Source organism: Podarcis vaucheri (assembly GCF_965113315.1).
Source record: "Podarcis vaucheri genome assembly, chromosome: 1".
NCBI classification, from domain to species: Eukaryota; Metazoa; Chordata; class Lepidosauria; order Squamata; family Lacertidae; genus Podarcis; species Podarcis vaucheri.
Genome location: NC_138759.1, coordinates 101,467,934 through 101,489,266, shown reverse-complemented (window position 1 = coordinate 101,489,266; position 21,333 = coordinate 101,467,934). Strand labels below are relative to the sequence as shown.

Here is a 21,333-nt window from a genome sequence, read left to right as displayed (position 1 = left end):
TTGTCAGTTTGTCACATATTTCATAATATTAGTGTTCTGAATTGAAAGGCTGCCTAGACTATTTGTACCTTTAAGCAATAGGAGTTATAGAATAAAAGTCAATTTATCCCTAACACAAAGTGACTGGCTTTGTAATATATTGCATATCTCTCCACTGAGGTTGTTCATATGTGTGTTACTGTTCCTTTTAGTTAAGTGGTTCCTATTTAACTGCCAGACAAAAGCATCTAGGCTAGCATTTATCTTATTGAGTATGATATATATTTTAGGTTCCTTTAATATTTTTAGGCTTCTGTACAATAACTTTTTCTATAATAAAAATTTAAGATCTTTATATCATTTTTGTAATTTCACCATGAGTTGAATAAAATATGAAGTCTGTGACAATCCAGGAAAAAAGTATTAAATGTTTTGTGTTTTTTACTAATAAGCTCCATAGAAATTGCCTAATATTTAACTTTCTTTATGGTGTATAAAGAGTCCCGCAAAAAGCATGTGTCATTATAGTGTTAAATCTCTATTCCGATGAGTTGGTTGATGAGTTCACTAAGTGCCACATTTTCTAATTTTACAAATTGCATATGCATACTTATTTTATCATGCTAAGTAGCATCTTTCTTTTAATGTTTGCAAAAAAGATCTAATCAGACAATCAAACAATCTGTCAGTCAGGAGACAAATTCTTCATCCTGCCAATTTATTCATTTTTATTATAGCTTATTATTACATGTTGGGGGTGGGGGTAGGCAATTGGTGGTTTGTTGCTTTATGACTATCTTAGGAACCCACTGAAAGAGTAAAGAATTAATTAGTGCTCTCATTGTGCCATTTATAATTTGTGTGAACTGTTGAATCATATCCTCATATGGTTTATTGCTTCAAAACACTGCTTTAATATCAGTCACCAAATGGTGACCACCTGTTGTCTGTTACAAATATTCTGTATGAACAGATTGTCAGAAACCAACCTCATTCCCAGCATCTGGGCTAGGAAAGCAACTGACAGACTCTTCCTGAAAAGGTAAATTGCGTGAACACAATGAGTGAGCACAGTAAACAAGAAAACAAGCAGTACCGGTAAATGCATAATATGGTTAAAATACCTCCAAAAATGCATTGACCACAACTCAGCTCACAGTATTCTTTAGGCCAAACACCTAATTATGTATGGCTATTATTAGTTCCCAGTTTTAGCATGTACAGTGGTGAGAGAACAGATTGTATTTGTTGCTGAAATCTGTGTTTTCGTAATCATCCACTAGTCTTTTCCACCACCGCCACTGTGCTTTTCTCATTATCCGGTGGAAAGATTTATGTAGGAACTTTCTTTGTGTGAAAATGAGGAATGTGCATCAAGCTCTTCAGCTCCTTTTAGTTCAGCAACCCCCAATATTGTTTGGAAAAAATTCATGGGGCCAGGGCTGGCTAGCCTGCCATCGTCTGCTCCTTTCTGGCCTCCTCCTACTCCCTTGCCTCCTTTAGTGAAAGGAGAGGCTGCAAAGGAGGAGGTGGTGATGGGAAAGCTCAGGTGGAGGTGGGAAGTATTTCTGCTTCGCCTCAAATGGCAAAACATCCTGGGCCAACCCTGCATGGGGCATAATAGGTTTCATGTACCTTATTCACCATGTCTCAGAGGGCTGAGGTTGGAGGAGGAATAACTGTGCCTTCCGTTTTTGTAGGATATTTTAAGAATTGAATCTTAAGAACAAGAAACATAATACGTTGAATGAACTTAAAACATGGGGGAAATAATATTTACAATCTCTCTGTGTGTGTTTTTCTAGTTTGAACTAACCAGTTGTAAAAGTGTCAATTGCAATGGCTGGTGTTTTTTAGTTGTTTGTATTGTCTATGCACAGGAAAGGGTGTTTCATGTGATTTCATCAGTTATTTTGATATTTATTTGCTATTCCGTTTTCCAGGCAAGTCAGATGAAGAGCAGCAGGATAGTATTCATGGGCTGCATCTCATTGGTGGGATGTAATCCATCTTTGTTAAGTTCAGTAAAAGTGATAGATGGCATTTGGCAATGTAATGATGTGATCACTGTACCATTGCCTCTGTAAATCATAAGCTGTTGCTTTCCGTTGTGTAGACAGTTAATCAGTTATATACCATATTACTGATTTAATTCAGATTGTCAGGAGCAGGTGAATAATGTGAGTGTTGTATATTAATATCATATTGTATTAGTGTTCACTTCATTTGAAACTCATAAACTCATAAACACATTGCTTCATGAATGAAATGAAATAAATATAATTGGTGCTCTCTGTATTGAATGCCATCAGTGCTTTAATTTAGGCACTAAAGTGTGGGGTGGAGAGATAGTGATCTGGCCCACTAGCCTAAAAAGCTTCCCCACCCTGATTTAGTGTGTTAGGGCTGAAAATATTATATTGATAGATATATAAATCCTATGCATTATTACAGATTGAGAAAATCAGTGTATGGCATTGATTTTCATGTTATCAAAATATTATTTGACACTTCAGATGACAATGAAAAATATTTATCACGAGTTTGTTGGCAAATAATTAGTGTATGACAGTTGCTAATGGTTTCATATCCATCTTTAATGGCTATTTCCAATAGGCTACATTCCAGTTGAAATCAAAGGACTTGCAGCAGTCCCCATTCTCCTATGGCTTCTGAAGGGGTCATTTTATTTACTTACTTTCCCTGACAGTTCTGCAAACCCGCACAAACCAACCCCTACTACATTTACAAACCACTATTTATAAACTGCATTTATGTCCCCCTGCTACATGTACAAACCACTCTGATTGCTGTGTATGTTGGGAACGTTTCTCCAGCTGCCAGGCAATATATGTTGGAAGCATTCTGTGTATGTATGGAAGCTTTGCAGTATCCAGTAGTTGGATGATATTCAACATTAGTCGTACCCCAAGTAGAACCTTTGAAAACTCTGCATATGCCTTAGCTGGCTATCACCCTTTATTCTTGATTCAAGATAACTCACCCCCCAACTCACATTCCAATTGTTGTATTTATCCACTGCTGTTAATTCAAGCTATTATTTAACAAGCATATTCAATCATGTTCAATCATATTCAAGTCTTATTCAACCATTATTTTCCAGAATAATTATTAAAACATTCATGTGTCCATTAGCATTGCACAGGTAGCTTATTTTTGTGTGGTAATTACATTTTTTTGCATGTGTGACAATGACAGTTTTACACAATTCTATTTTGGAACGTGCTCACTTGATTTAAATATAAAATATGTGTTCTCTATCAGATGTCGGTTCTGTGGAGGGTCTTGCATATCATAGAACATGGGATACTTTGTACTGGACCAGCTCTACTACGTCTTCTATCACAAGACACACAGTTGATCAGAAACGGAGAGGTGCTTTCAACAGAGAAGCCGTCATAACTATGTCTGAAGATGATCATCCACATGTATTAGCTCTTGATGAATGCCAAAAGTAAGTGCCATAGTCATATTCGTTACTGTATGACAAACTTTACATTGTCAAGTTAGGTTCCTCTTGGTTGCACTAGGAAACAAACAGTGTTGTGTGTATATGTTTCTAATATGAGATAATTCCCATCAATCATAGTCTATGGGACTACCAAAGAGTAAGTTGCACCTTAATGTTTTTAATGGATTTTGCCCAAAATGTCTCGATTTCCACAAATTCCTTTTGGTATTAGATAGTGTTCTTTATCTTTTTGCTTACTTTTTGATGCTTGTAAAAAGATTCAAGTTGTGTGGGGTAAGGGCAATCATTTGTTTGTATATGTTGCCTATGCAGGTTTCGAGTCTTTTATTCCCCACGTCTGAAGGACTTGTCAAATGACACCCCACCTTCCTGTTGGCTCCTAAAGTATCCCCTATTTCCTTTACTGACATGTAAAACAGTACGGTGGTGGTAGTAGGAAATGTTTCTCCCCAATTCCTCTTCTTGTATCCCAACACATTGGAGACTGCATCAGAACTGGCAGAGCAGTTGAGTTTGGGTGTTGGAATCTCCATACAGGCCTTGTGGCCTGTAGTCTCAAGACCCACCTATCTGCCTAATGTGCTGAGGCCAGAGTTATACACCAGGGAGCACTTCAAGACAAATGAGTGGAAAGAAGAAAAAATAATATGTCTTCGCTGCTACTGCCACCTCCTAATTGTAGGAAAATAAAGAGAAGGGTTCTTGAGGGACTGGTAGCTATAGGGGAAAGGAATGCCATAATGCTTTCTATTGCACTGCTCTTCTTCCAAGTTGGAGATATGACAGTTTCCAGGCTTCTTGAAATCTCTCTTTTAAAATCCTCTTCTCCAGACATTTGTTTTCAAGTCAATCTTGGATGAATATCCATGGCATCTCAACCCTGAGATTGGATTGTTAGAATCCCTGAACAGAAGTGGCACTTTCTAGTGTGGCACTTCACCATCCTAATGTGGGGATTTGTGTGTGTGTGTGTGTGTGTGTGTGTGTGTGTGTGTGTCTAGATTGCCTTTCAGCTTTTGGTGGTGGGGTTAGCCAAAATATTTGGGTGGAGTGTGACTTAGCTTGATGTTTTAAAAGGTAGCCCAAGAGTTAAGCACATTTTCTTTTTCTATCAGTGCCAGCCGAAGTTTTTTCCCCCCCTCACAGGAGTTGACAGCAACAGCACTTACATCTTGACACAATGTTGTTGCCATCATGTCAACTCCTAAGGAAAACATGTCCTACAGCGACTGAGCAGAGAGATGGACCGTGTGGGGGGTGGGGAGACCTTTTAACGCTCAGACTACATATTTTAAAAGATGTCAAAGAAAGCTCCCACTCCCAAAACATCTAGACTATTTGCCCTCAACCCTGGAACCTTTTGTCCTATTTCAGTAGTTGTTTCCCTTAATCTAAAGAAGTGCTGCTGATGTAGATGTGATTTCATGGTGATTACAAGGACCTGTTTTCAATAATTCCATCAGCTTTAAAAGCAGAACTACTGCTGCATTATATGTCCATTTATGTGGCTGAAATGTCCATTTTAAGATGAGGAAATTGTGTCTGTCTTTCAACCTTTTTTCATATAGTTTAATGTTTTGGACTAATTGGAATGAGCAGCATCCAAGCATCATGAGAGCTACATTGTATGGCAAAAATGCACAAGTTGTTATTAGCACTGACCTCCTGACACCAAATGGACTTGCGATTGATCACAGTGCAGAGAAATTGTACTTTTCCGATGGCAGCTTGGGGAAAATAGAAAGGTGTGAATATGATGGATCACTCAGAAATGTGAGTAAGATCATAATGCTGATTTCTAGAAATATGCTGATACTTTCTGTATAACTGAAGAAAAATAATTTACAATAATATTGCCTTCTCCATTCAGTGCCCTTTAATCCTTATTGATGTGGGAAAAATAATGTGTGACTTTTAATTATTCAAATGCAACTACATTGCTATAGAAATGCAACTATATTCTGAACTATTGTGTATTCCAATGACACAAATGATGCCAGCATGCCAAGAACTGATACATAGCATCCCAATTACTTTTATTAAATAATTGATATATATAACAACAATTATTCAGTCATAATTTTAACATTTCAAACTCCGACTCCCTTCCTCCTCTTTCTGTGGTTTTCTAAATTTCTTATCATCTTCCTGCATACTCCATATTATCTCAACATATTCTTTTATATATCTATTCCTGTGTATATCCCATATATATATTGAAACTGCAGGTTTTTACATTAACCCTTCCATGTTATTAAAATATTATCATGACCTTCCAAATCTAAAAGATGTGATTTATTCAATAACAACCATTCCTTCAACCAGCACATACAATCTACTTCGTAATATAATCTCGTATCCAGCAGAGAGAAACCTTCTCTCTCTTTCACATCTATCAATACTTTATATGTTATGGTTTTTCCCTTGCCAGATATCTTTGGAAATAACTTTTTGCCATTTGTTGAAACAATCTGTCTTGCCAATCTCCGATACTGATTGAAACAAAAATAACATCCTGTGGAAGAAATGAAATAGACAAACAGCAGGAGTATAAATATATATTCAACTGATGCCTATTTCCTTTTCTAACCAGGTGATTGTCAAATCTGGACCTGGCACCTTTCTCAGTCTGGCCGTTTATGATGACTGGATCTTCTGGACCGACTGGGTGAGAAGAGCTATTCTGCGATCCAATAAATATACAGGTGGAGATACAAAAATTCTTAGATCTGACATACCACATCAACCAATGGGCATCATAGCTGTTGCTAATGACACTAACAGCTGTAAGTTACCAAACACACCATTAATATTTATTTATTGGTAGACAGTTATTTTTTTATAAAAAAGTAAAAAGGTTATTTTTGTAGTTTATCATACTGTAATTCCTTATTTAGTTATATAGTAACCTTTTATATGACAGGAAAGTCACATACCAAAGGGGGCTGCAAGCTTAACTAAAGCATTTGTTGACAAGTGCTAATCTTCAGAAGATGATGGGTTTGCAGTGTTCCTTTGGATAAAGAAAGATGAAGAATTCTCTTCAAGCCTTGTGCAAACACCTGGAAAGTTATAACCATAATCAGACTTGCCCAGCATGGTTAATTCATAGACTAATGCACAATGCATCTTGATATGGATTGGAATTTGCAGGAAGGTCTTTGGAACTCAGTGTCTGATACAGATCCATTTCAAACTTCTTTGGGGTGAATGTCCCATAGCCTAAATTACTCCCTAAGGCAGTGTAGTACTAGGCATTTATGGCATCATGCACTAGGGATGGAGAGAAGTTTAATTCAATTTGCATTTATATGCATTTACAATTTGTATTTTTCAAAACAGTGTGCTAACTGAAGCACAGCTATCTGTCAAAATCTGAACTTCTCTGAATTTTGCAATGCAGTAGTCCAGCAAAGTATAAAGAGTTGTATACTAAAGTGTGCCGAACAATGCTCACATTAGTGAAAATTGCATATATAAATGCACAATTTTAGGAGAAATCACATGCAAAATGTAAAATTGCATGCAAAGCTTTGGAGAAAGTCACACTAAAATGCTCATGAATTGTCATGAAGACCTTTCTTTAAATTAATTCACAACATGATGTGGAAATGTGGAAAACTGAACTTAAGAGTGGAAAAATGAGAAACTGGGATAAACAGAAATTGACAAGTTTGCCCATCCATATCACACACCATCACAGTGTTATAATAATGGGGTTAGACACATACTTCATGAAGGAACTAATGCCACCCAATTCAACGTACCTAATTCTTCTAATATAGTTACTATTGGCCTGCTCATTAGACTGCTCCATTAACTGTGTGTGTGGAGTCCCCCCCTCCCCACATCACTGCTGTTTACCTGGACTGGCCTGGGGCAAGGCAACTCCTAAATTGAGGTTTGTGTTGGATTGGCAGCAACACTCCCATCAGTGCTACCCTCACCACCACCTAGGAATGTGGGACAAATTCTGCTTCATTCTCATTTTAACGCAAATCTACATAATTTGCACTTCCCAAAACAGTAGATGATCTGAAGCACAGCTTTTTTTGAGATCCACGCTTCTCAAATTTTTGCAATACAGTTCTTCATCTCAAAATGCATATAAAATGCCTATTATTAGTGTTAAGTGTGCATATAAATGCATTGTATTAGGGAAAAATAATTGCAGAAATGTGCACTAGCAGAAGCCAGCACAAGGATTCCTGCTAGCATAATGGGACTTGGCACACAATGCTACCCCCAAATTTTCTCTGGAACATTGAGGAAACCCCCAGGGAAAAGAGAAGGGCACAAGGTTCAGCTATGCAAGGAAAATCCTTTTTTTTAAACTGCAATATTTTCATTTATATATACAGTTTTGAAGGTATCAAAATACAGTCACAGATGAAGCACCTTGCAGCTTCCTATTTTCCATTTTTTCCTCTATGTACTAAGAGCAAAGCTTACAATTAATTTGTGTTTCCTTAGGCGCCCCATAATTTTGTTAGACATAAATCAGTCAAGATTGAGTGGCTGGGGAAACTCAGCCAGATGGGCAGGGCATAGATAATAAAATTATTACTATTGTTACTATTATCATCAAGCGTTTTTGAACAATAAAGCAAGTAGTTCCAATGTCAATATTAGATTACTTCTTTTTATGGTTTTATATTATAGTGTCTCTCTTTCTCTCTTTTTTAGGTGAATTATCCCCTTGTGCCCAGATGAATGGGGGCTGTCATGACTTATGTCTTCTGACCCCCGATGGCCGTGTTAATTGTTCATGTAGGGGTGAACGAATACTTACAGATGACAACAGATGTGTGCGTAAGTAATATTAATTGATAATAGCAGCAATCGGCAGTGGAGCTTGTCTCCACACTGCCTGGGGTGTGTGTGTGTTGTGCACCCCAGGGGCGGGGCGAGGGATGGAGGACAAACGGAGCCCACCATGACTGCTTAGCCCCGCCACTGGAACGGCACCAGGAACAAAAGAAGGCATGAAAGCCATAGATATGGAATTTTGAACTGCAATCAGGTGAAGCAGGTTCTGACAGGGTAATTCCACAGTAAAATTTAGTTAGATTAAAATCTTACAGCATATCTAGATCCAGCAGTATTTTGCTTGTATCTGCTAAATTGTCTGGAAAATATATTGATGAAAGCTTTTGAAGCATATAATTTATGTATATGTAAGTGCTTGAATTTGCCCTTGTGCGTTCCAAGAATTATGTATGCCTTACAATTACACATAACCATGGGAGGAGTACCCAAACTTTTTCACTGCACCCTTTATCTTCTGTCTTAACCTATCTGTCTGCCAAATGTAAGACTCAGTGTAAAACTTTAGGGTAAAATGTTGGTTATAAATCAAATCAAATCAATAACAACAATAACAATACTAATTTTTATTTGCGCATATCAACTGCACAAATGTCCAAGAGTCATGACTGGTGGCAAATAGTGGAACTACTCCTCACAGCCTGCAAACTCTCCACATACCCATTACTCTCATAAAGAGAGTGATCTAAAACCACTGGCTAGAAATGTGAAGCAGTATTTTGAAACATCCAGAAAGTTAGCTGAGAAATGTAAGCGTTCTGCCTTTACCATTCTCTAAATTTTAGGACTTTTTGCATCTTTCTCCAATGAAACTTTTGGCATTTTCCAAGAGTCTTTAAGTGCTGCTTACAACTGTAAACATCAATTAAATTTACATCAATTTTTATATCTCCATATTTTGTTAATTAGTTGTATTTAATAATGTATATGATTTATTTGAATACTTCACATCAAGAGGCTATTTAAAGAGCATAGGTGACTGCTGGAATTAAAATGTTTCAAACTTTGGAATTGTGCATGTAGAGTTGATCTAAAGCAGATTTTCTTCAATAAATTAAAGTGACTGTACTACAGATATGCAGTCCTTGTTGCATTGGTGCTCCTGTTTGGCATTATAATTGAGATCAAGTGGCTCCTACAGATGATTTACAGTGATAAAAAGCATGTTAATTAAAGCTGTAGCACAGCTGCAGTGTACCACAATCGTAGAATAGCCGTGAAACTCATATCCTGTAGAGATCAATTGATCTTGTATGGACAGGCACCTGATTTGCAATGGTTCCAAGTTAATGTAATTAAAACATTAGTATTTCTTATTAACAGCTTATTTCAGTATAGACTTGGAACCACTACTAATAAACCATCAGCATATCACTGAGAGCACCTCACACAGCTGATTTGCAGTAAGTTCTAAACTGGAATTAATTTGGCAACATGTTCAAGTATTTTTACTTCCCAAAGGCATTAAGCTGTTTAACTCAGACAACTTTAGTACAGATCTTACCACTGGTTGTTAGGTAACGGATACGCTACATTGTAATACAGTGGTACCTCTAGTTACTAACTTAATTCGTTCCGGAGGTCTGTTCTTAACCTGAAACTGTTCTTAACTAGAGGTATGCTAATGGGGCCTCTTGCTGCTGCTGTGCCGCCGGCACACGATTTCTGTTCTCATCCTGGGGCAAAGTTCTCAACTTGAGGTAACTCTTCCAGGTTAGCTGAGTTTGTAACCTGAAGCGTTTGTAACCTGAGGCGGTTGTAACTCGAGGTACCACTGTACAGTGGTACCTCTGGTAACGTACTTAATTCATTCCGGAGGTCCGTTCTTAACCTGAAACTGTTCTTAACCTGAAGCACCACTTTAGCTAATGGGGCCCCCTGCTGCTGCCGCGCCACCTCTGCGCGATTTCAGTTCTCATCCTGAAGCAAAGTTCTTAACCCGAGGTACTATTTCTGGGTTTGCAGAGTCTGTATCCTGAAGCATATGTAACCCGAGGTACCACTGTATTATATCTTTTCCAAGTATGCTTAAAATTTTTCATGTGTGGAGAAATGAAGGCAAGAGCACATTTTTATTGTTTTGGTATACCACCAATTTAGTGTTCTGTTCTGGTCCAAATTCATTACTTTCAGTTCAGGTCTTGTTAATTGACAGTATGGAATCAGTAGCAGATAGTAGTAATCTGTGGTTGGCACAAATGTGGTTTTTATGGTTGGCATAAGAGGGTGGAATTCAACAAATTGCTAAGCTGATTATTCCATCAATTCAAGCATTTAAGTTGGCCAGGCAGGCCCATCTCCCCTCTCCTTCCCCTTCTTCCGATCCTCCCAGAACTGATTGGTGGGCACATAGGGGAAAGAGAGAGGAGACTCCTTGCTGTGGCTCCTGCTAGTCCAACTATTTAGTTGAAGAGTCGGCCCCTCCCAACTCTACAATTCTGTGATTCTATTATTCCAAAACTAGTCATTCTTAATTGAATAGAAAATGAAATGATTCAGGGTTTCAGAACATCATGAAATTGGAAATTACAAATGTGTGTGTGTGTGTGTGTGTGTGTGTGTGTGTGTGTGTGTGTTTTCATAGCAGCATGGCTTCTATTTCTCCATGGTTTGGGTCCAGGGCACTCTGAAGTGGAATATTTGCAGTCTGAAATACACATATTTCACAAATATGTGAAACACAATATATACACAAATATATATGTGTAATATATATTTAGTTAGTTACAGAATTGCCATTGGCTGTTGCACCATTACTTTGAACTTCTGTATTTTGTTTTAACACTTGTTTTGATCTTCTTTCTTTTCTTTTTTCTTTTGCTTAGACTGTGTATATTTCCACCCTGGGAACCTTGGGCGAAGTGCAGATTATTCATACTTCAAACAAACAAACAAACAAACTAACAAATTTATGCTTGCTTTTCTGTTGTTCACTCTTTCAGCTAAAAACTCCTCATGCAACTTTTACTCTGAGTTTGAATGCGGAAATGGAGAATGCATTGATTACCAGCTGTCCTGCGATGGCATCGCCCATTGTAAAGACAAGTCTGATGAGAAGTTATTTTATTGTGGTAAGATCCTTTTATCTCATTGGGTTACATTGCCATATCTTGTTTTCATGTAATGTTTCTGACCAGCCATATAAGCTGATTCATAGTTTATTGACTCCGCTCCAAATTCCAAAACTTACTCTCATCTAGCCATGTTAATAGGAAGGTTATGTAAATAAAATAATAGTCTTTGTATTTTAATTTACCAGAAAATAGAAGCTGTCGAAGAGGCTTTAAATCTTGTTCTAACCGTCGCTGCATTACAACTGATCAAGTGTGCGATGGCAAAAATGACTGTGGTGATGGGTCTGATGAAATAGGCTGTGAAGGTACTTCTTTTGTTTGTTTCTTTTCCTGCAGTATAATGTTTATGAATTCTAGCATTTATTAAATTTCAAGAATCTGTGAGTGCCCCGAACCAATGACCAAATATTTATTTTCATTGACTACCAATAAAAGTCATATCTGAACTCCAGAATTATAATTCAACACCACCATCCCACCCCCAATTCCAGTCAAATATTTCAGTCAACATATTTTGTTGAATAAGTGGTATGTAGAAATAAGCGTCTGCAGGCGTTTTTCACTTTCAGCAGCAGTCCTATGTGTGCAAAATAGGCCTCTGTAGGTGAAAATCGAGCAGTTCAGAGTGCAAACCCAATGCTACTACATTGTGCACTGTTTACCAATGTTGTGTGAGATTGATTTCAGATATCCCTGAATCTCCACCCCAGTGAATAGAATTGTGAATATTGTTGTTGGTTCAATTACCGATGTGTCTACTGTAGTTCTACTTTGTGGAGAAATATCTCAGACACTTACCTTATTTCTACCCTATAATTCTATCTTTCTTCATTTAATTTCTGTCTGGCTTAACCAGTGAAAAAGCAGACTCAAGACTGTAACTTTGGCAAATCACCTTTTTTTTTTAGTGCACAAAGTGCAATGGCATTGTGAAATGATAGGTTTGTAGAACGTACAGAAAATAAAACTAATTCTGTGAGGTGAAATATCTAAAAAGAAAGTAACGTAAGGCAACTTGCATATGATAATATTAAAAGCATCTCAAATCAATTGGTTATAGTTGGATGGGGAAGAGAGTAATTGGGACCACTGCTTCATCAGCGATTCTTCAGGCAGGGCACTTTGGCACACTCCAGTCCTGGCTTCCAAAAAATGTGTTATGCTTTTCCCTTTGTTTTTTGCTTTACAATTGTTTGCTGAGACTCTTGCCATGATGCCACTGTCTCAATTAGTCTCACAGAAAGCAGCACAAAATTGCAGAAAAGTCGCAAGCAGTTTATATAAAAATGGCAGACATAATGCCCCGTCAATCATATGGCTGCGCCCCGTCAATCATATGGCTGATGGGTTTGCAGCTTCCTTCCCAAGCCCCCGTGGGAGGAGAGCGATTCCCACAGAGGCTTGGAAACTCTGGGAAATGGGGGGTGGGGCGCCGGAGGGATCTTTGCACTATAGCACCGGATATGCTTAAGACGGCCCTGTGTAACTTGTTACTTTTAAACAACACACATTTAAGTGTTATAATTAATTAGTAGCAACTTTAAACTTAAGTATTCCAAACCTTGCAAGTTATGTGTATATCTTTCTTTCTTACTCCCCACCCACCAAACACTTCACCCTGTAGTTTCAGGATGTACTTCAACAGAATTTCACTGTGCAGATGGAACTTGCATTGCAAAATCAGCACAATGCAATCAGATTGTGGACTGTTTGGATGCTTCTGATGAGAAAAACTGCAGTAAGGAATTTAGTTTTTTTCCCATTTGTAATTATTTGTTTCTTATACAATACTAATATATAACTGTAAATTTAATTTGTGTGATGTAATTCAATTGGTAACAGGCAATGCTGTGATTGTGGGAGCTAAATTAAGCAACCACTGTCAAAGAAATCACAGTGATGAGATCCACACTGAAAATAATATATTCTAATGTAAGCCCATTCCGTTTTGTGTACCTCAGATAGCACAGACTGTGCTCACTTCTATAAACTTGGAGTCAAATCTTCAGGATTTATTAGCTGTAATTTTACATCACTTTGTATACTACCAGAATGGATGTGTGATGGATCTAATGACTGTGGAGATTATACAGATGAACTTAAATGCCCAGGTAATTATGGAAATAAAAATAATTTCTATATTTATTCATGATAAAGAATTATTCATTAGTGGCATTGTTACTTTATTGTATGTTGAGTTTCTCTTTGACAAACCTATATATGGAACACTCCTGCATATAGGAGGAAGCGGCAATGTTGGTATTCCTTCAGTGTCTGAGAAACTGGTCTGGACAGCTGAGCAACTGCCCAAAAGAATGCAGAAGGTGGCATGGCTACATGGGGAAGAGAAAATGGGCAAATATTGCCTCTTCCCTTTCTCCTGTGGGAGCCTTTAATGGATCAAAACCCCTTCCATGAATGAAAGGAGCCCTTCTATTTAGTGGATCGAACCCAGATAATCTTTTCTATGTATATTTTATCCAAAATTCCATGACTACCAGAAACAAATTGCTTCTTTTATTTTCTTTGCAGTTCGAAACAAGCATACATGTGAAGAAAATTATTTTAGTTGTCCAAGTGGGAGGTGTATTTTGAATACCTGGGTATGTGATGGTCAAAAAGATTGTGAAGATGGAAGTGATGAATTGCACTGTGGTTAGTATCTTACCTCACTGTTGTTAGTATCTGATCTTTGAACCATGGGTGTTTGTGCAAAGGAGATGTCAACTGAAATCTCTGCAAGAAAAAGAATACAATTAAACTAAACTGGTATTTTAACAAATCTCAATGAACAGCTTGAAATCCTGCAAATTATATAGGCATGATACATAGCAAACACTTTATTGTATGATTTGGTCATTTAGGCTCTAATCATATACATATATACCTAGATTGTAATCTTGTATAGCTCTGTAGTGAGTGGTGCAGTTAGGATCTTTGCCCCACAGTCCAGCCCCCTGCAAAGACCACCAGAGAGCAGCATAAAATAAGTCATATAAAATCTGATAATGGTGGGAGGGAGGAGAAAGATATGTTGTGTGCCGCGCAACTGAAATAATACATGTTGACTTCTAAAGGAGGGATGCAAGAAGACCATTCATTCCAAAGTCTAAAATTACCTAGGGGTTGACTTTGATGTGACATGTATAGGATTCTGCTGTTAGGTTCCTTTGCTAGAGATCAACAAACATAAATATATTTTGGTGTGATTAGAGTATGCAGAGGAGGTGGAGGGGAAGGAGATGATTTCCACAAATTATTCCTTGCTACTTTAGTCTCCTGAAAAGCTGTTCCGGGGGGATGGAGAACTTTCTGGAACAATGAGGGACATATCAGTGGAGGCTGCAGAAGGACAGATAATCAAAATCTGCCTTGCTGCAGGACTCCTCTGCAATTTCAATGGGTTTGATATGTATTACTATGGTGTAATGTCCCTTACTGAATATTTAGTCACTCAAAGAACTTTGCCATTTTTCTTGTGAGAACCTTTATATATATTTATTACTGTTAGATTGCACAGAACCATATAAGTTCAAGCTGTTAAGAAAGTTTGTAATTATTTTGATCTTAAAGCTGTTTTGTTTTTTTACAATATGTTCGTAAAAACTTAAAATTCCTTAAGTAGTGGGCAAAAGTATTCACATAATATGTTGTAGGATATTTGTTTAACATAAAATTACATTTTTAAATGCTTGTTGGAAGGCATGCATATGTGTCTTTTCCTCTACGTAGCTGTTTTTGAATAGTAGAACAAGAATTATTTTTATTTATGTTTGTTAAAGATGGGAGGTAGTTTATAATGTGATTTAAATATATATAAACAAGCTTAACATTGTCTGGAGAAGCTGAGCAAAATTCCATTGGCAATTTAGGAATTTTGAAGGGAATTTCCAGATGGGCAATATGTGAAATGAACTTCATCGGAAATTTCTAGGAAGAATTTTGCTTGTCAGTGGGGGGGGGGCATGCTAGATTTTTTTCCATAGTGTTGATATTGAATCTGTTCCTATTGAATATATGCAACACCTATCATTTACATGCCCTTGCAGATTCCTCTTGTTCATGGAATCAGTTTGCTTGTTCTGAAAATAAGTGTATCTCTAAACAATGGATTTGTGATGGGGAGGATGATTGTGGAAATGGCTTGGATGAAAGCAAACCTATATGTGGTGAGTACTACAGTGATACAAATAGGAGCTTGGGGTGCACATTTCAAAATTACTTGGCCCTAGCCTCTTCATTCAGTCAACTCAATGAACAACCACCAGAAATAAGTATTGGAGCGTTATCATATTCTGTAGGATATAAGAAGTATATGTAGTATTTGGTATCCCTTATAAGACATATGGTATTGTGCAGTAATAAGAACTTGATGAGCAATATCCAAGTTCCTTGAACCAGTTGTGGCTGGTGGGGCTGTGCAGGCGCAGCTGTGTTGCTCTTCTGACTTCCCAATGCTGCACATCACTGCCAGTTACTGAGAAGGAAGGAAAAGGCAGTAAGGAGCTCAGCACAGTGTAGCACAGAAGTGGACACAACCCTACAATCTCAATGTTGCGCCTACACTGTCCCTGCTGAGCAGTGCAGTCCCACCCATGCATGTCCCTGACTGCTACTGACTCAGATGTATGGTCTTTGTTGTTTGACTTCAGATTTTAGAAATCATTAAAGAAAATTGTAGTATATGTTATTTTATTTTTTAACAAGTCAAATCAGAATATAACTTTTGTACATAACAAATAAAATTAAAATCATACCAATTCCTCCCCCCCCCAGGCTCCGTAACCTGTGCCTCAGACATGTTCAGCTGCTTAGGTTCCTATGCCTGTGTTCCTCAGCACTGGCTTTGTGATGGTGAAAGAGACTGTCCGAATGGAAGTGATGAGCTTGCCACAGCAGGATGTGGTATGAACCATTTTGCAACATACATAAATAAGATGAGGGGTTGCTGTATTTATCTGTACCACTGTATTGGTGGCTGACAATAACTTGACATTTTCTCTTTATAAGTTGGTGGTTCACTGTCTTGCGCTCCATTTTCTTTTTCTTAGCTCCTAATAATACTTGTGATGAAAATACTTTCACATGCCACAATAAAGTCTGCATTCCCAAGCAGTTTGTATGTGACCATGATAATGACTGTGGAGATGGATCGGATGAATCGCTAGAATGTGGCAAGTATAATTTTTTACACCTGAAAGCTTCAGCAAGGAAGGAGGCACTCTTAAGATACTTTTGGGGCTATGTCATTTGGGGCTTTAATGTGAGCACTGTGAAGTGGGTGTGGACACAAACTGGCAACCAGTACAGCTGTTTTAAAACTGGAGCTATATGAGTTTGAAATGAAAAAATGGACAGTAATCTGGCTGTTTCATTTTGAACCAGTTGAAATTTCCAAGTTCCCAAAGAAAGAAGTTTCAAAGGAAAGTGCTTACTTTTGCTTTTTCTAATATATTTTCCCCTAAAATATTTTTCCCTGAAATAAGTTTCCCTAAAATAAGGCATTAGTAGTAGTACATTAGTGCACTATAAATGGAGCATTGTGAGAAGCTTAGGCTGCAATCCTATGCACACCTGGGAGAAAGTCTGTTAAATTCAATGTGAGTTACTGAGGACACCTGTGTGAGATTGCACTGTTAATCTATGATACAGAGACAGGTCTTAATGCTGAAGTTTGTGTGCTCTGTATCTGTCTGCTGACAAGGATAAACTCCCCACAAATAGAATAAAATCGTTTGAAGAAAGTAAGTTAACAGGTTTTAAATTTCTTCTTCTTCTAAGGAAGCAGTGCTCATATTCCTTTAAGATTTCTGTAGAGAAAATCTTTGCCTTTTCAGAGCAATTTGTCAATGTATTAAAATGGTTTCTAAGAAGCACCAGATATTTGATCTCTTCAATATGTCCTATTTGAAAGAATGTGGAATCCAGTCAACTTTAAATAGACCATGGAGTTATCATTTATAAATAAGTCGCTATGTATTTCTCTTGAAAATAAACATTTCACATTTACCAGTAAAATCAAAGAACAAGAGGGTAAACAGGTATTTCTTTGCTGTGGATAGAGTTTTGGATTTGGAAATTTCAGAGCTTGGGATAAATTGGAACTGAGCCATAATACTTATTGGGTGGCTTCAGCCCGGTTACTGCTTAACTCACAGCAGAATAATTTTGAGTAAAGAAACTCTAATCTGACAAATGTATTGGATAGTATCTCCTAGAGGGGTGAATGGCACTATTTAGCGGGAAGAAATCTCAATGAAAATCCTTGTTATTATATATTTTCATGGCTGTGTATTTGTATATAGTTTAAAATTTTATATATGGATATTTTATGATGGCCTATACTTGTAATGCCTAATAAATGTTTGGCAAAGTAAGTAAGAAAATTTATTGTTTTAAACTCAAACCCTTTATATTTGTCAGATCAGACACATTTCTAGTCTGTCTTCAAAAACTAGTTTCAGTGTAGTATTCTAGGTCATGTGAGCCTAGGCTACAGCCATGTTGCAGACATGTCCCAACCCTATCATATTTAGCAGAGATCCAGAAACTGTTAAATCTGCTACTGTAGTTGCTCATGAAGAATTGTAAGCCCTGTGTGCCCTGTTTCATGGTTGGAGACTGTTCTGCTTTGTCAGAGTAGTTACAACAGCTTCCAGCCATGGAATCGGGTGTTGTGGCCCTGTAACTCCTTGCTAAAAGCTGTTGAAACTGCTCCTTTTGGCCATACCCAGGTCACCTGTAGAGGCACAGCAGCAGAGAAGGAGGTGGATAGTTTGGTCACCACTATGGCTGAAGTTTGCATCTGCTAAGGAAGACATCTGCAAAGTACTTTGAAATGTTCTATGAATCAGCTCCTGTTTGTAAAAGATAGATAGTACCTTTTTTGGAATATAAATATTAGAGGTCTACATTATTAATGTTTGGCCACTCTTTTTTAGGCTATCGTCACTGTAATCCTGGAGAATTCAGCTGTGCTGATGGAAGATGCCTGTTAAATTCTCAGTGGCAATGTGATGGAGATTTTGATTGTCCAGACCATTCTGATGAACATCCAATTAACATAAAATGCAGAAGTGCAGGTTCAGCCTTTAAAATATCTTTACAATTAAATATATGTGTAAAATAATTTAGCATTGTTGTTAAATAATAATGTAGTTTTCAGTATAATTTGGTATTTGTGGAGTGTTGAGAGAACATTCAGGCCACAAAGAACTAAGGGAGGATCAGGCTCTCAAATTGTCCAACCCAGGGCTAGTAACGTAATTGCACAGCAAAACTGTAAGCCTTGCCCTAACTCTGTTCAAAATCTTGAACGCCAAAACTACAATTGCATCCTGAAAACTGCAGGTGTGCAACGTTGCATATTTGCAAGGAACACAAGTCCTCGGTAGTTCCTCCAGCCTCAGAAGCTCAGGGGTTGGTGAGCTGATCTGTGGTGGTTCCAGGGAAAGTTCCAGAAAGGAGCACTGGATGAGAGTTTCTCAGCCCCCTGGATCTTAAGCTGTGGGGTGCTGCAGGGCTTGTTGTTGTTGTTGTTGTTGATTCTCCCCATGCTTTGATCTTCCTGCAGAGGCAGGACCCACTGTTCCATATTTTGCAACATGAAGGCCTTTTCCATCTTTATGCTAAATAGTTGATAGACAGGAGGGAACTCAAAGGGCCAGATGAAATCCAGCTGAGGGCCACACTTGGCCTATACATATAGGTGTTAGAGGAAAGGAAATATAGACAGAACTTGTATTTACTATTTGAAACAAACCAGCAGTATGTTTATGACTAATCATAGTTACACTGACTGGTGATGCAGTCCAGTGAAATTGATGGCAAACTTTCTATAAATGGAAATGTTGCTGCGGGATATGTAAACAGAATATGTAAGGACTGGACTGAATTTTCACGAATGATCTGTTTATAAATTAAGATGCAGCCCACATGTTAATCCTGACACATCTCAACGTGTTCATTGCAATCCATTTGTGTCCTTTCCCTCTTGTTTCTTATTTTTAGAACAGTCATGCAACAGTTCCTTTTTTATGTGCAAAAATGGCAAGTGTATTCCCCAAGAAAATGTTTGTGATACTAAACAAGATTGTGGTGATGGATCGGATGAGAGAAACTGCCATATTAACGAATGCTTGAGTAAGAAAGTCAGTGGCTGTTCTCAAGATTGTCAAGATCTTCCTGTTGGGTACAAGGTTGGTAGTCCTGGTGTGTAAAATAGTACGTTATAAATAGAGTTTTAAATCTTAAATTTAACTTGCATATTTGACATAAACATTAGAATTTGACACTTCCTGGAAAAGAGAGCACACCTTGTGCTCACCAGCTTTTGCTATTCCATTGATATAATACAGAGGGTATAAGACTGTATGACTAATACTAGATTTTGTTTTATATGTCTTGGGGGCGGAATGTTTCATGGAAAGCCAAATAAACTGAAATATGTCTGAATATCTTGTTATGACTTTCTTTTGGTCAGATTAAAGGATTGTTCTAAATGCTTAAAATCTAAGACTGGGACACTGCACAGCAAACTGCAGAGTGCAAAGCAGGGGTAGGAAAACTATGGCTCCCATCAGTCCCTCCCACCAAATATTTTGGTGGTAGTAGTGAGAAAAAGAGAAGCAGACTGAGGGAAGCAGCAAAGGAAAAAAATGTATAGCAATGTCAGTCATCTTAAAAATATTTTAATTGGTCATCATTTTACTTTTAAATGTTAATCTCCCACAAATTTTTGCCCAGGTTCACAATTAAAAGAACATTAAAACAACTACAAAATCATGTGAAACTAGTCCCATCACACTGAATAACCAGCAGAAATATCAAAATAACACCAATAAATTAAATATATGACAAATTAAAAATGTGTTTAGAGCTTTTGTAAATTAGCATGAAGACTGAGCTTGATTATACTCACCTTTTTGAAGTGGGAGGGGGGAATGAAATTTCACAATACTAGCCCATTGGCTTCCCCAGTACTTTTGTATGAACGCTTCTAGCATCCTATGTCTAATGATTGGGAAATGAAGAGAAAAGTATGAGAGAAAAGTAGAAGATAAAAGATTGGGAGGAAAGAATAAGAGGTGGTGTGAGGAACATTTTCCCCTAGGGTTCTTTAAAGCATCTAAGGGAAGGTCTATCTGTATGTGTATGTATGTGATGGGGGGAGCAGAAGCTGCTGAAAAATATTTCTACCTGCTAGTCGAATATGACTGGTATGAAAAGTTAGGTTCCTCTTCTCTGCCCTGCTTTGGCCCTGGAAAGAGCAGGATGGTAAATATTAGTGTAGCATTTAGCAATGGAGACAAGGAGATCACAGTCATCTGTATGCTTTGGGTAGATCTTCACAGTCCACCTCTAACTTGTATCCTAAAACCTTGCTACCTCTTCTCCTTCATAAAGTGGGCTTTGGAATTTCTTACAGAAACATGCAGCAGAAATATAAAACTTCTGCTATGGAAAACCACCTGGAGAGGACGACTTGGTCTGAATTGTCATTTAAAAGTTATTTTAGATGTTATATTACTAGGTTTTAAACAACGTTTTGATCACATTGATACGGTGCCTGTGCAAGGAAGAAAGCAGCTACCCTTAGGATGTCTGATGTATAATTTGCTTTTATTTTTCCTTGTAGTGTAAATGCTGGCCTGGCTTCCACATGAAGGATGATGGCAAAACATGTGTGGATATTGATGAATGTTTGTCTGGCTTTCCGTGCAGCCAGCAGTGCATCAATACGTATGGCACCTACAAATGTTTGTGTGCAGATGGCTATGAGGTGCAACCTAATAACCCAAATGGCTGCAAGTCACTTTCAGGTATCATTTGCTTCCTTGGCTTCTGGAATATTACTGACTCAGTGCAGTTAAGCTTAGTCATAACTAAGTCCCATGGAAAGCAATGCAACTTAAGTTAGTTTTGACATTTTCCTTTAGTCATGCAGGTTTAAGACCTAAA

General features: G+C 37.7%; 1 protein-coding gene across 3 annotated transcripts in view; it reads left to right on the top strand.

Moving 5' to 3' along the window:
• The window catches only part of LRP1B (LDL receptor related protein 1B), a 768,212-nt gene that overhangs the window by 658,256 nt on the left and 88,623 nt on the right, over positions 1 to 21,333 (top strand). For all 3 annotated transcript variants that reach the window (XM_082196914.1, XM_082196915.1, XM_082196913.1), the window contains 15 exons: positions 3,265 to 3,454; positions 5,041 to 5,245; positions 6,066 to 6,258; positions 8,159 to 8,284; positions 11,242 to 11,370; positions 11,559 to 11,678; positions 12,998 to 13,111; positions 13,335 to 13,484; positions 13,906 to 14,028; positions 15,423 to 15,542; positions 16,150 to 16,278; positions 16,425 to 16,547; positions 18,315 to 18,455; positions 19,384 to 19,571; positions 21,011 to 21,194. In XM_082196914.1, coding sequence (XP_082053040.1) covers positions 3,265 to 3,454; positions 5,041 to 5,245; positions 6,066 to 6,258; positions 8,159 to 8,284; positions 11,242 to 11,370; positions 11,559 to 11,678; positions 12,998 to 13,111; positions 13,335 to 13,484; positions 13,906 to 14,028; positions 15,423 to 15,542; positions 16,150 to 16,278; positions 16,425 to 16,547; positions 18,315 to 18,455; positions 19,384 to 19,571; positions 21,011 to 21,194 — 2,235 coding nt within the window. The remainder of the gene's footprint in view (positions 1 to 3,264; positions 3,455 to 5,040; positions 5,246 to 6,065; positions 6,259 to 8,158; positions 8,285 to 11,241; positions 11,371 to 11,558; positions 11,679 to 12,997; positions 13,112 to 13,334; positions 13,485 to 13,905; positions 14,029 to 15,422; positions 15,543 to 16,149; positions 16,279 to 16,424; positions 16,548 to 18,314; positions 18,456 to 19,383; positions 19,572 to 21,010; positions 21,195 to 21,333) is intronic.